At 34.0% G+C, this 15,605-nt stretch overlaps 1 protein-coding gene across 2 annotated transcripts in view; it reads right to left on the reverse strand.

Annotated features, from left to right (window-relative positions):
• Positions 1-1,081: 1,081 nt before the first annotated feature.
• LOC149779248 (uncharacterized) overlaps positions 1,082-15,605 on the reverse strand; it is an 89,907-nt gene continuing 75,383 nt past the window's right edge. For both annotated transcript variants that reach the window (XM_089939832.1, XM_089939833.1), the window contains 13 exons: positions 14,859-14,919; positions 13,699-13,795; positions 13,078-13,133; positions 12,755-12,836; positions 11,496-11,601; positions 10,852-11,152; positions 9,635-9,805; positions 9,156-9,287; positions 7,770-7,877; positions 7,161-7,314; positions 6,455-6,708; positions 5,748-5,955; positions 1,082-4,236 (listed from right to left, as the gene is read on the reverse strand). In XM_089939832.1, coding sequence (XP_089795958.1) covers positions 4,043-4,236; positions 5,748-5,955; positions 6,455-6,708; positions 7,161-7,314; positions 7,770-7,877; positions 9,156-9,287; positions 9,635-9,805; positions 10,852-11,152; positions 11,496-11,601; positions 12,755-12,836; positions 13,078-13,133; positions 13,699-13,795; positions 14,859-14,919 — 1,924 coding nt within the window. In that variant the 3' untranslated portion in view covers positions 1,082-4,042. The remainder of the gene's footprint in view (positions 4,237-5,747; positions 5,956-6,454; positions 6,709-7,160; positions 7,315-7,769; positions 7,878-9,155; positions 9,288-9,634; positions 9,806-10,851; positions 11,153-11,495; positions 11,602-12,754; positions 12,837-13,077; positions 13,134-13,698; positions 13,796-14,858; positions 14,920-15,605) is intronic.

Consider the following 15,605-nt stretch of genomic DNA (forward strand, 5'->3'; position numbering starts at 1 on the left):
TCTGTATACATTTATTTTTTTTGTGTTTTTTTTTTTAGGAATTATCAGTAGAACATTACATTTTGGGTCTTCTAGACAGTCCACAATTTGCTTCTTATGAGTCCCAATCCACTAATCAAATTTAGTTATCAACCATTCCTGTCAAGCCGATGAAACCAGATGTATAAACAGTTGCATGAATTCGTAAAAATCGCGAATCATGCAATCGCTTGCCCAGTGAGCATACATGTAAACCTCTTTTCCAACGTTGTGCAAAAATATTAAATTAAAGTCACTTAATGTTTATAAAAGAACAAAAGGACACATAATTCTCAAATATATTAATTTAAAAACAATCGTCAGAAACCTGTCGCTCTTGCAGCAACTTGAAGAAATGTCAGAGTCGTCAAGAACTGGGCACATGTCAGGGATGGTTATGTTGTGTCATGTGAATACTACGTTGACATGTGCGATCATCATAACGAATCTAGATTTGTCAGAAACCTCTGAGTTTTACTGGATTACAGTAAGTACAAGCGAAAGCTAAATGTTTAAACATCAAGTCAGGTTATATACCATGGTTTGCTTATCAAACATAAGAAATTTAATTTGAGCACTTGGAGCAGTCACCTCTGACATGCTCTGAAGGCAGGATGAATCCACTGCTTGGTTAAGAAAAACCTGGCCACTGGCTATAGAGGACAGGTTTCCGCTAATAACATGACATTTATATAGGAAATTTGCTGGACGGGGGTTATTCAAGCAGCCATTCTGACCAGGTGACTGCTGAACTCGGGTGACAATTAGGACAGGTTTGATTGTACCTGTCTGTATGATTTTGTTGAATAGAACACGTAAAATAATTTTGATGATGATGACAATGCCATATTCTGTGCACAGTATTTGTTAAAAAAAATCAATTTTAAAAGGTGAACCTGCTTACAGCTGTCACCTGTGTGCAGCAGCCAGTTTTGCTTTCTTTTTCTACAAGTGGCCACTATTAAAAGGTTTGACTATTTAAAAATTATTATAAATCGAAGGCAAAATCAAATTATCCATGATACAACAGAAAATTCAACAAGCTTTTTGTGATTACGTTTTATTTGCATATAATTCAAAGCAACAAATATATGATTGGATTTCTAGAACTTTGGTGCTATCCAATAAATACATGGCAACGAACTCGTATATAAAGAGAAATATTTGGGAAATAAACTTTTCTCCATATTTTGTTGACAATGTTTCATGTATAAGTACACTACTTCTTTCAGTACACTGTTTGGGAATCAAGAAGCAATCAACTAGATATTAACAAAGCTTCACTGGTACATAATTTTGAGCCAAAATCGATGTCATTTTTGTTTACTTTGCTAGACACGGAAAACAAACAAGCCTTCATTTAGCAACAAATATCAATTTCTGGTAAATCTAAAAGCAAAGTATAGTCTTAATATTAGTTTTAAGAAGTACCTTTCTTTTCAAATGTATGAAGTTACCATATATTTATAAATCATACTAATGGTGGTAAAATGATTGGAGAGACAGAGAGACAGACAAGTTTAGACTGAGAGAGACAGAAAGACAGACAGATTGATAGTTATAGATGTGACTTCCATTAGTGTTACTTGTTAAATTATTTTGAACAAAGCTAAATGCTAGATTCTCTATTTACACTAAAGTTTTCATCATTACAGGCCTAAATATTACCGATTCTACAGTTAAGTAACTCAATTTACTACACAATAAATAGTAAATATTTTGTACAAGGGCCTAATTTAGACTGGCACACAGGTCAATAAAAAGAAAATTATGTTTATGACTAAGGAAAAGAAAACTAATATTAATATAGTATGTAAACTAATAAATCAATGTACAACAAAACCCTTCAGAGATATTAGAACAAAATTTATGTTCATAGTATCAGACAACAAACATAAAACTGTTTAGACAGTAAAATTGATGAATGAATTGCAACAAAGAACTATAACAAATGAATCAATATGCCTTTCAATTATAGTTATTAAAAGAAAACTTACCATATATATTCTCTTATAAGTTGGGTTCAATTGCAAACTATATGGACCCCGATCTGCTGTCACACAATGTGCTGGCAGACCAGTATATTATTTGTTCCACAAACTGCAAAGACCCAGATCTGTCGGCACATTGTGTGATGGCAGATCTTGGTCTATGCAGTTTGCAGTTGAATCTGACTTGTAAGAGAATATGTAAAGTCTGTACAATCTGGATAATGAACATACACAGCATTTTTTAAATGGGTGAAGAGCGTATGCATTTATTTTTTGTATGTAGTTACTGACAGGGAAATTTATTCTAGTAAAATTATGTAATTACTATTTATAATATGCTTTGCATTCAAATTTAATGGCCTGGTTGACAAAATAAAAAACTGATAGCAAGAAGGCAGAATAATATTGAAGCAAACACATTCATACAAAACAATTAATTAGGAATGAAATAAAACTGAATCACTCGATGAGGATAAAAACTGTACTAATCACCTAATTAGGAAAGAATAACGTCTAAATAACAAACTGAAGTCTTAATTGTTTTTAACACATAAATATAAAAAACCAAATAATCGAAGCCTTGTGCTTTTTTTTTCTTTATATTTTTTTAAAAAAACTGATTTGACTTTATCACTTTTGAAAGACTTTTCTGGCAGTAACACTCTTTAAAAACAGAGGGCCAAACCATGAAAATTGAAATTGCTTGGGCCTAAACCTATTTTTGCCTTATCAGTTGTTTTGAATGTCATCATTCTTCAGCATATCAATAAACTTATTAAAAAGATACCAATCTAACAAGTTCATAACAAACTGACTAAATCTTGATTCTATGTCATATGTTTTAATCTGCTATATATACCAAGAAATCAACTTAAAATATCAAAGAAATTATTTTTTAACAAATAATGATTTTTTTAACAAAACAAAGAAATAAAAATCAGATGGTTGGACAATTTCCTCAACACTTCAACAAACAAAAAAAATCAACCATATCTTGCTGATGTGGGTTTAACACTTTTTTTCAGTATGCAATAGGCAATATATATGGTATCCAGTACAACTGGTGGAGGAGGAACATATGCAAACTCCTGGTAAGAATCACCAACCCATGGGAAGCTAGTAGCAAGCTTTCTCACATACCCACATTGGCCAAGCCAGAGACTCGAACCCATATGGATAGAGGTGAGACGGCAGTGATCAGTTAAGGCAAGTGCTTTAGACGACTTAGCCTACCAGGCCCCATACAAACAAAACTTTATATGATCATAAGTTATGCTTGCTGTAATTGTTATCTTGACTATACACTGCTCCATCTGCTGTAATTGTCATTCTGAGTATACACTGCTCCATCTGCTGTAATTGTTATCTTGAGTATACACTGCTCCATCTGCTGTAATTGTCATCATGAGTATACACTGCTCCATCTGCTGTAATTGTAATCATAAGTATACACTGCTCCATCTGCTGTAATTGTCATCTTGAGTATACACTGCTCCATCTGCTGTAATTGTCATCATGAGTATACACTGCTCCATCTGCTGTAATTGTCATCATGAGTATACACTGCTCCATCTGCTGTAATTGTAATCATGAGTATACACTGCTCCATCTGTTGTAATTGTCATCTTGAGTATACTGCTCCATCTGCTGTAATTGTCATCATGAGTATACACTGCTCCATCTGCTGTAATTGTCATCATGAGTATACACTGCTCCATCTGCTGTAATTGTAATCATGAGTATACATTGCTCCATCTGCTGTAATTGTCATCATGAGTATACACTGCTCCATCTGCTGTAATTGTCATCATGAGTATACACTGCTCCATCCACTGCAGAACTGGACTCCTTTTTTGTTTTTGAACAATTCTTTGGAATACGATGTTAACACTACACATGATGCTGAGGCACAAATGAAGAATAATTGTACAAATTGTTTCTTATGATTATGTACAATTTTGTGTGATGTGTGTACAGTAAATAGCACAATAGTAGCACCCTGATTCTCCCTTTGCTAAAAACTGTGGAGAACTTCATATAACAACTGCTGAGCTTGTTGATGACAAGTCACTACTGCTGCTAACATACTCTAATGATCCTCGCACAGCGTACACCCTCTGCTCCAACAAACTCTTCCAAGCATACTTCTGCTCTGTGGAGGGTGCCCTGAATTGTATTTTTTTGGATAAGGAACCTTTTTCATTGCGGTGAAGAACAAATTCTGTGCCTATAACAAGTAAAAATAAGGAAGTGTTACAAATAACAAATTGTGAAAGAAGAATGTTACAGTACAATGTAGTACTGCTTTTTATTCATACTTCCCACAAACCCACATTCCTAAACAGCCAAAATATTTTAGTTGTACATCTATGATAAACACTTTACATTATCCAGGCTGAAACATCATGCGCTGTGAATCTGTGTATGCTAATATCTTGTTCTTGTTTGGAATTTAGTGCCATTTCTCAGTGCAGGATAGGTTATACAGGGCAACCAGTATAACGGGTGAGGAAAAGATTAATAGGAACCAATAACACACAGGATAGCTACTGGTAAGCTTTCTCACATACCCACACTGGCCAAGCCAGGGACTCAAACCCATGCAACGGTGACTTGGCAGTGAGCAGTAAAGGCAATAACTTAAGACCATTTTGCCAATACACTCAATATTTTGAAATCTACATCTGTTATTGAAAGAATAATGATGCAAAACTCTTTTAAAAGAATAAATTTACTGCTGTGGGTATCAATTTTTCATAGTTTTAATGATATTTTTGTTGTTACTTAAATTTGTTGAATGTGGAAGGGGGCCCTATTGATCCCAATGAATGTACACTGTCTTTTCATTGTGTCTTCAAATTTGTGGTTTGCAGCAACCCAAAATGTCTTTTAAAATTGGTACCCAACAAAAAATAGTGAATTGACAGTAGGCAACATGAAAACGTGGGTAGTGAGATTTAACATACTGTACAACATGTTATCTTTTCAGGAACATATGAAAGACAGTAATTAAAAACACCATTTTGATTATTCCAAATTTTGACATCTAGATACCATGTGTATGGGTTTCTGAATTTCCCATTATTTAGCACAGCTACATTTTGCTTTGTTTGATTCATTTACAAAATGCTGTCAAACAGTGTCATGGTGATATGTGGTCAGTAACTACCCAGTCAAAGGGCAGGTGTCCTTAGTTGCTAGGAAAACAGATGAAAATATTAATTCTGATTATCTATTCAAACATTTTCAAAATAATTTGGATCTGAATATTCGATTATTCATTTCAGCTACTCAATAGACTACCAAGATTTGTTAACACGGTTTGATTTGGTCCATTACATATCAAGTTTTGTCTGGGTGTGTGTGTCTAGAAAAGTCAATGTTTGATCACTGGCACAAGCGTGTTCACTGATTGATGTATATATCTAATGCAACACCGCTCTAGTGACCTACATGGTTAGAACGTCAGCCTCAGATGCAGGAGATCACCAGTTCGAACCAGAACCATGTCATACCAAAGACGATACTGACAGCTACCACACTTGGCGTTCTGCATTAATAGGATAATGTGACTGGGTGGGACATGATGCTACGTGTATGCGGCATGATGCCCCAGTGCTAGACATCAAAACTACCACACTGCAGACATTGTAGCGATTTTACTTAAATTATTTTACAGCTACATTTAAAATGCCAATCACAAACACACACACAATCTGGTGCCAAAAATATCTTTACCATGCTTGCGCTGAGCATCAATCCCAAACACATCCCTGAGGTGAGTGGGTGGTTCCAGCACATGAAGAAAACCATCTGGTTCTTTGCGGGTCAGTAGGACAATGTCCGTAAAGAGGAAGACCTGAAGCTTGACCCACTGCTGTCCCTCCCACATAAACATATCTCCAGAGAAAATTACATGTCTTCCCTCCTGGCACAGCTTCATTATCTGTGGAACAGAATAAAAAGTTTTACACTGAATTATTACTGCCAACACAGACACACACAAAAGTTTATATATATATATATATATATATATATATATATATATATATATATATATATATATATATAGACATACACACACACACAGCAATGGCGTAAAAGTTTGTATATACAAGTTCCGTTGCCAAGTTCCCAATGTTCCCTACCTTTGAGCCTTGATAAATATTAATGACTAAAATGATTCAGAGTAGTTTTGAACTGTGCCAAAATATTTTTTCTTCATTATGCTTCTACAGCATACATACATACAGGCATGCAGCATACACATAAACATATATAAGTATATGCATATGGACAAATTCATAAACACATGTAGTAATTAATAAGAATCATACATACTGTACAATGAACACCTAATATTTACTGGTAATGCACTTAACACTTCAAAGACTTAACTCCATGTCTTGTAATGAAGCATATGTACCTAAATCTGATTTACTTACTGGTACATGAGGTGCAAAAACAAGACGATCCTGTATCTTCATGACCTCTGTGTCAACTGTCCGTACATTCTGTAGTGAGCCTGTGGTACGTTTTGGTGCAGAACTGCTGCTTCCTGAACTACTACTTTCACTGGAAGACTGTGATTTCATGCTCCCTATAGAACTTCCCCTACTGTCCTTCGAGTTTATGGAGGTCAAACTCTCCACCCGCTCACAGCTAAAGTTGGTGATGTTGTTTACACACTCCTGTAGACCTTGATAATAATACAAAACTGATCAGTTAAACTTCATAAGATGATATAATACAGCAGATTTTAAGAAAGAATAATTCTGGACAACAAAGGTGACTTTACAGGAACATTATTTCAACTTGTTTCGGGATGAATTGAGAGAGGGCTCTCGCATGGCCCCACTCTTTGTGATATTGAAGTCCTAAATGTTCAGACTGTCTCCCCTCAACGTGTATCTCACAAAATTATCTGATCTATCTAATATTAATAACTGATATTGTATCTTATTCTATTATGTTCTGTACAACAAACTGTTTAATCAAAAATTGGAGAACTAACTTCTACCAAGAAGGAAAATGAAGATTTGCAACAGCTACTAAAGTATCTTTTCTGTAGATCGCGACTTGTGAATTAAAAACTGAATAAAATTATAATAAAGGAGTTGTTTCTTCTTCATACTTTTACGTAACACTTACCTTCTACTACTTGTTTGAGACAGCTATAGTCTGTACTCTCTGCTGCAGTGCTGAGGAAGATTTCTCGCAGTACCTCATATAACTCCCGTATATGCTGTACAGGTCGAAAGATGAATGTGCTTATACTGGGTTGCCTTCCTTTTAGCGATGGGTTCTGTAAAATGTAATTTACAGGTTTTGTGAGCATGAGCTTCAGAACTTAAAAATGCTTTACAGCATGTAAAGAAAAAAAAAATGTTTCTTGTCAGGTAAGAGGGACAAGACTTAGACAAAAATGTTCACTAAGAGGAAACGTCAGGGAGAAAGAAATTGAAAACTTTGATAGCTACGGAATACTGTCAAGCTACTTACAAAAAGTGCAGAACTAGAAGCGATCAATATCATACAAAGGAATGAGATTTATAACAGTCAAACTGAGCACATTTCATTTGCAAATGAATCTAATTAGCCAGAAATTTCATCCTGTGAAACAAAGTTTGCTAAAATAAATTTTCATACAGACTGTTATTTGAAAACCAGCTTGCTTCATTTTCTTAATGGGTTATAATCACTACAACAGTGGCAAAATGAACTTATTCGACTGATAACATAAATGTATACCAAACTTACTGATAAAAATTTGATAAAATCCTCTGATTTCCTCAAGTCTGATAGCAGTCTGTTTGCCTCACTGATTCCTTTTGCATAAAGTTCGTAAGCTTGACAGAGCATGTGGACCTAAAGGATGACAAAAAACACATGAAATTTGACTATTAAAGTGGAATTTGTTGATTGATTCAACAATTGACTGATTGATTGATTAGTGTTTGAAAGCACATGAAGATATGAAAATGTGTAGTACTGAAACAATGGGAATAAAGTGGCCTGCACAAAGATACACTACTGCCAAACATGTACTGATCTGGGAGGGATTTGAACTCTCAACCCACTGATTAAGGATCTCGCATACTAACCAATTAGCACTGTAGCTTTCTGTGAAACTGTCTACCTGTCTGCATATTATCAGGTGTACAATAAATACATTGCTTATATCCACTGATGCTAGTTAAACATTTTTGATCCTTGCCATTTACACTGATGGTTGTCTTCTTTATTTAGATGCAAGTCTAACCCATCATAACCTGTGTTTTTAATTCCCGCCAAATGCAGCTGCTAACCTTTGTTATCTTAAAAATATCAAATGTCAATTAGAATCTTAACAGTATGTGCATGTACCAAAAACTAGGATGAGACTACAGATAAAAAATACTTTAAATCTGTTCAGTTTCCTTCTGTGCAATAAAAACTAACATTATATTTTCTAATTCAAATGGGAAAATTCTGAATCTGTTCGTAAACATTTTGGTCAAAGGGAATTAGGGTCTCACACCTAGTTTAAAAAGTATTTTGTTTTCATATTTCATTATTTCTGTGGTATAAAAAGTTATATAATTTGGACAATGCTCACATATAATTCTGGATATAAAACATTGAAACATGCAAGAAAATATGACTCGTAAACAGCATGTCCGATTTTGGATGCATTCTTATTTTTAAGAGGTGTATGAAGGGGAGATAAATCTGTCCTTTCTTAAATAGTGGTCTAATCCTAGAAGAAAAATAAAAGAGAAAAAAAACAATACCTCGAACAAAACATTTCAATAGTCATTTGTTACTATCCTACCTGAAGACTTTAATAGGTAAAATTTCTTAATAGTCCATTCTTGATGCTGATCTCAAGGCACATCCCTTCTAAATTCTGGACTCTGTTGATAACTTGGATTTGAGAAATTGTTAGTGAAGTCTTCATTGAGGTCCAAATTTTACAATGACCAACTTAAAATCATTATTTTTAACAACTATTTGTTTTTGAAGCACATTTTTGTCTCCCACAAATTGTTTCTAAAGTGGATATATGTAAGTATGTTGCCAGATTTAATTAATTTTAGTTTCGATCAGATAAGCTTAAAACAATAGTCAGTTTATTTTCTTCACAGATCACTTAGAGTTACCTACCTTTGACTGATAAATCAAGCCAATAGAATTTACAAAGTGATGGCTATCTGCCGATGTGTCTGTGTCATCTGAGGTCATAGACGGCACATTGTCATGCATCTGTTTCACATGGTACTCGGATATTATTGTGAGCTGAGAATGAGAAGAAAATACAAGAATACATAAATAATTAATTTTTTTGAAGACCTCAAAAGAATGGCATGCAATATATTGAATGCTGAGAAAGGTACCATGTACTGGAATTGAAAAAAAAAAAATAAAAAAATAAAAATAACACATCTGTCACATAAACTCTCTGGAATTGACAATTTTATTATTTTTTTTTATCCAAATGCATTTTTCTACATCTGTTTAAATTTTTTTTTAAATTGGAGATATATTATTCTCGCTGGTTTCTAGCACAAACACACTCTAGATCACAACAGGGAATGATTCTGACTTGGAATATTAATCTTATACAATGCTAATATCAGTCTTACCTTTTCTATATTTTGAAAAAGAGCAAAGTGTTGAATATTTGTCAGAATACAATGCCGTAGAGGTCGAGAGTATCGCTGCATCCCTAAATGCATGAGGTCGACAAAATCTAGCTCAAGGCTAAGAAGTCTGTGAACAGCTTCCTGTTTCCGTCTGTCTGATGTGACCACTGTCTGGAAAACAGGAGGAACACCATATAATTATGAATATCTGTATTACAACTTATAGATATTTTTACATTCAAATTTGGTTACAAATATAGCAAAAATACATATCTGCATTTTGCAAGGGTGGGTTGGGGGCGCTATAATATTTCTTATAATTACCCTGAAACTGAATCAAAATATAAAACCAAAACACAAATTTCACTTGTTGAGGCTTATTTATTTTGTATCTTTGTCTACAGGTATTGCCACCAGTATGTATTCGCCACAATTACACTGGCTGATATTTTATCATAAATGGTTATTTAGGGCAAAACGATGTTTGTTGAAGACAAAATTTAACAAAATATGACTTAATAAAAAGTACCAATTTGATATTTATTCCAAATATCCAGGCAGTAAATGCCATTACTAAAGATAAAACCAGCAGCATATTAATCTTTTTTTAAAACCAATTTTGAGTCAAAATTTTTCATATTTGTCAAAAAAGAAAAAAAAGGGATCCACACCCACCCATGCCTTATAGGCTGGCTATTCTTCTTTATTAATGGTGGCTATATTTGATGAAAAATGACCTTAATGTACAAATATTACAACCTTTGATGTCCAGATGCTATCAAATTTGACCAAAATCTGAATTTCTCACAAGACATGGCAGCATTTCTTGAAGGCTGCTCTGTCAAGTCTGTCAAATTAACTTTTTGGAAGATTCTTCTATTTTTATAAATGGTGGCCATAGTGAACAGGCGTCAGCTGCACAAGCTGGAAATGACTCAAAGCCTAAATTCACAAATTAGTCAAGACGTTTACAAGAAGTTGTATATAACAAATATGAATGGACAATACACAATGGAACAAAAGAAGCAAGCTCTGCCTTATGGCCAGGCAAATTTTTTAAATAAAAAGAAGGCAAGAATGATATAAACTCATACAGAGCTCATTTAAATGTGCACGTCAATGCATGCAGAATACTGACCAAACATGTATAACTTTTATTTCTTCCCCTTTTTTGTGTTTTAAATTATTGTGTCGATATGATGTTTCCAAAATAATACCTTGCGTCCATTACACAGCAGGGGTAGGGGAGTACTGGTAGAAATATTTGGGTTGAACAATGCATCTTCATCATCAACAGAAATCTCGTTTTCTTTCCTAGCATCACCATAATCCAACAATGGCTCTTCGTATATTGTATTATAAATGTTATCTTCCTCTGGTTTTGGTGGGTCAGATGTCACCTGGTTACCAAGGAATCTGGGATGATTGGCAGTGGGTGGAAATGTAGGATAATCCAATTCATCATATGCTAGCTGTTGTGATCTCTGCACTTCAATACAAAGGTTATTACTGGAATGCCTGAAAGTAATACATATACATATATATATAACTGCACAATATGTGCTTCTATAAATAAATGCAAATTACACTTTTCGCCAGTTCTGCTAAAATTAAACAATTGTGATTTTTTTTGTGTCCTTTGCAAACTGTAGTTTCAAACCATCCCCAATGGGCATACTAAATTAAGTTGATTTCATAATTTTGCTAAAAGCCAACAAAGGTCCAGATTATTTATAAACATTTTGTACAACCTTTTGTTTACAAATTTTTAAGTACAAAGTAAAAACATTTATGGCTACAAGTAATTTTCATAACGAATGATCCAACAATGAATTAAAATGTCAAATTATAAAATACATACTTGACCAGCTTGGCCACGCTGACAGCTGTGGATCGAGAGACGTTCTGACCATTGACTCGAATGATTATGTCATCTTTATGAAGGCCAGCCTGTTCTGCTGGTGAGGCTGAAATAATCAAATAGCATGTCAAACCTAAAGAATAATAATAATACTAATAATAACAATGAAAAGGCCATACATTTCTCATCTCTAATATCGACTGATCGGTTAATGAATCACAAAACTAATCCTTCAATCAACTATTACAAAGAAATAGTTTTATTTCTGTAAATTTTCGCAGTTACAACACATTCAAAATGACTGTCTAGATTTTAACGGTTATTAGTGGAATTTGGCTTTGCTGTAACAATAAATAATGATATGTAAATAAATACAATATAATTTATAGTATCAACATGGCAAGATGAATACAGATATAACCAAGTTTGAGAAATAATCAAGTGAAAAAATGAGATATAAATAGTTATTGATACTTTGAGGTACAATTTTAAAGTCCTGGTAACTTTGCTGTATGTTTTACAGTATTACTAACTGGCACATTTCAACTATAAATCGACCTCTACAAATTTAAAATCACACAACCTATACTCAGATTGAAGAGATTTACCGCCACACAACCTATACTCAGATTGAAGAGATTTACCGTCACACAACCTATATTCAGATTGAAGAGATTTACTGTCACACAACCTATACTCAGACAGAAGAGATTTACCGTCACACAACCTATACTCAGACTGAAGAGATTTACCGTCACACAACCTATACTCAGACTGAAGAGATTTACCATCACACAACCTATACACAAATTGAAGAGATTTACCATCACACAACCTATACTCAGACTGAAGAGATTTACCGTCACACAACCTATACTCAGACTGAAGAGATTTACCATCACACAACCTATACTCAGACTGAAGAGATTTACCATCACACAACCTATACACAGACTGAAGAGATTTACCATCACACAACCTATACACAGATTGAAGAGATTTACCATCACACAACCTATACTCAGATTGAAGAGATTTTCATTCTTTTGGTTCATCTACAGACTTCATTTGATAATTTTTCAAATGTGAAGATTCAAAGTATGGTTTTTTGTTCAAATAATCAAAACTCTGATTGCCTGTGGAATTTGGTACATACATTCATACATTCATACATACATACATACATATCAAGGCCAGTTTTAAATTCGTTTGCACTAAAAGGCTTGGAAGCGCAGAGAACAGGAACAATGGACACCTACCTCCATCCACACGACCAACTTTGACTGGGCAACCTTCCACTACTGAAAAACCAAACCCATGTTTTCCTCTTGTAAGATTAATCTGTAAAATAATAATAATAATAATAATAATAATAATAATAATAACAACAATATTAATAATAATAATAATAATGTCTCTCTTTGTGACCACCGCTATCCATTCAATGAAATATTTTGTTCTCTCATATGTATAGAGTGATGCATATATCATATACATGTGTTTGTGTGCATCTCTCTCTCTCTCTCTCTCTCTCTGCATTTTGAATTTACTGATGTTTGGAATTGTTTTTCAGCATACTTACTTGTAGTGATTCCAATCCCCATACATCTTTGTTGATAGATGGAATATTTGAATGACCTGGAAAAAGAGGAAAATAGTTGTTAAAGCTATATCTGACCCTTCCAATACATGTTAGGTTTTCAGTCTACCCTAATGAAATAAGATACTTTACAGTAAAAGTCTGATGGTAAATGTTTTATTTCTCAATTTGTCTCAAAAAGTCAGGAAAAATGTCTTTAATTTTCATACAGTATGATACAGTCCAACTGACAGCAGCATGTTCCATGCTATTTATTTCATTGTCTATTAATTAACTGATATCTGAACACAGACAATACGCTTATTTTTACTCTCAAACTTTTAGATTTTCCTTAAGACATTATTTCATACTATTATAAGTCGAAATAAGCTGACAGAAAATATAATCCATAATACTGTCAGTGTATTTACATATCATGTGCGCTAGGTCACAAGGTGATTTGGATTAAACATGTCCTTCTTTCTGGTGTCACAAAAAATGCAAAACATACAAAGTATTTTTATTTGTCCGTACCTGTTTTGCAAAATTCAACATGAGAAAACTTGAACTGTTGATGTATCTTACTGTTATTTTTATATAATTACGTTGCAGGAGATTGCTTACTTCTAAGTTTGAGCTGTGGTTTTTGCCTGCTGGAGACTTGTAGATGCTTTCTCCTTCCTATGTCCTCTGTCAGCAGGTAGTACCAGCCACTGGAATCCTGAAATGCAAGGATGGCAATTCATTACATGCAGAAAGGATGATGATTTTGCTTGGGTAAGCCACATCCTATCACTTTGGTAATGAACTCAACTGACTCAAAAAATAACAGTTGGAGTAAATTGATAAAATTGGGAGCTCCATACAACCTTTCTCATTTTGGACAGGGTTTCAGTTGGACTTGTGATGACCATTAAAAACATTATATTTATTATTTGTTTAAACAAAAATGAGAGGTCAGGTGCAAAAACATAACTTTGTTAAAACCTGGTGAAATTTAGCTTTTTTGGTTGGAAACAGCATGGATGGAGTTTGGGCTATGTGACCTGAAATTACAGCTTAATTTACTCTGCTAATGCAAAGTTTGTAAATTAAAGTGTTTACTCATCTAAGCTTTTACAGACCAACAGCAAGCAGGGCTAGATGTCTCCTTTACAATCAATAAATCAACAACGACAATCCTATAAAAGCAGATGTTATGACAATTATCCCTATGTATACAATGAAAGTGCTAGCAGACCTATTGTGGTACTAGTAGCTGCCTCGCTTGGCACTAAGCATTAATAGGTTAGTGTTAAGACCGTATCGGCCTGGTGTAACGATAATGAGAGTTGGTGGGACATGTCTGCTGCATGCTGCCCCAGTGCTAAACACTACTATAAACTGCCACAATGCAAATGTCATAGCAATGACTGAAAAACAATGTTAAAAATCCAAATCACACAGACACACACACACACAGCTTAATGCACATTTCTCCGACCCATCAGAGCAGAAAATTACACTTCAGCAAACAATTCTAAATCTGAATTCACTAAGATTCTTCTCCATATTTGTCCCAGAAATTCACCTTTGTTTTCCTTATTGCAAACAGGTTCCTTTGCTGGAGCTAAGTATTCACATTCTAAACTATATCTTACTTTTAGGCTAACTTGACATCTGTCTACTTAAACAGCCTGAATTACTTCAAGGAATTTGTATTCTAATTTTAATTATGATTCAACAAAACTAAATAGAAATATTTGTTCATCTTTTGCGGAGACCCAATTAAGCATCATACAAACCTTTTTAGGATTTTTCAGATGTCTGACTCCAAATGACATACATCCAAGGAACTGATTTGAACTGTATAAGAAAATAAAGCATACATAAATCATAATTGCAACAGAGAACATGTGAACATATAAACTAAACATTAAAAAATAGTACATAGTTAAGATGTAAGAATATGCAGTTTAAAAATTAAATCTGCAAAAAATTTTAGAACAAAAAGCAGCTATCATGTTTTTCAATTATGACCATACTTTCAAAGTTGACCTGAACAATACTTTCTGTGGAAGATTCAGTTCATTGATAATTATAAGGACATAACATTTCCGGACCTTTGGATCCTGTGTTAATACCTATCTGGCAAAAAAAAATCCACAATAAATAAATGTCCCACATACGATAATCAACTTGTTACTGCAATATGAAGTTAGAAACAATGACCGCCCCGAAAGTGACACCACTATCCATGAAATTATGTCTGTTCTCGTTTACTTTGAAAATGTGCAATTTCCTTCAAATTCAGGTAACATTCCTGAGCACTTATTCTTAATTAGTGGTAAAATTGGAAGGATTTAGTGTAGTATCTTATCAAACCCATTAAAGTAGTAGACAATGAAATCAACTTTATGTTTGTTTGCCTTTTTATTTCCTATCTAGAATGTGACCACAAATTATTCATTTCTCCCACCTTGTCCAAGTCCCTATATTGGTCATTGCATTGTCCACATATCTCAGGTCAGACAAGTGAACAATGAGGCCAG

This window comes from Sinohyriopsis cumingii, chromosome 17 (assembly GCF_028554795.1).
Source record: "Sinohyriopsis cumingii isolate HCF-2022 chromosome 17, ASM2855479v2, whole genome shotgun sequence".
NCBI classification, from domain to species: Eukaryota; Metazoa; Mollusca; class Bivalvia; order Unionida; family Unionidae; genus Sinohyriopsis; species Sinohyriopsis cumingii.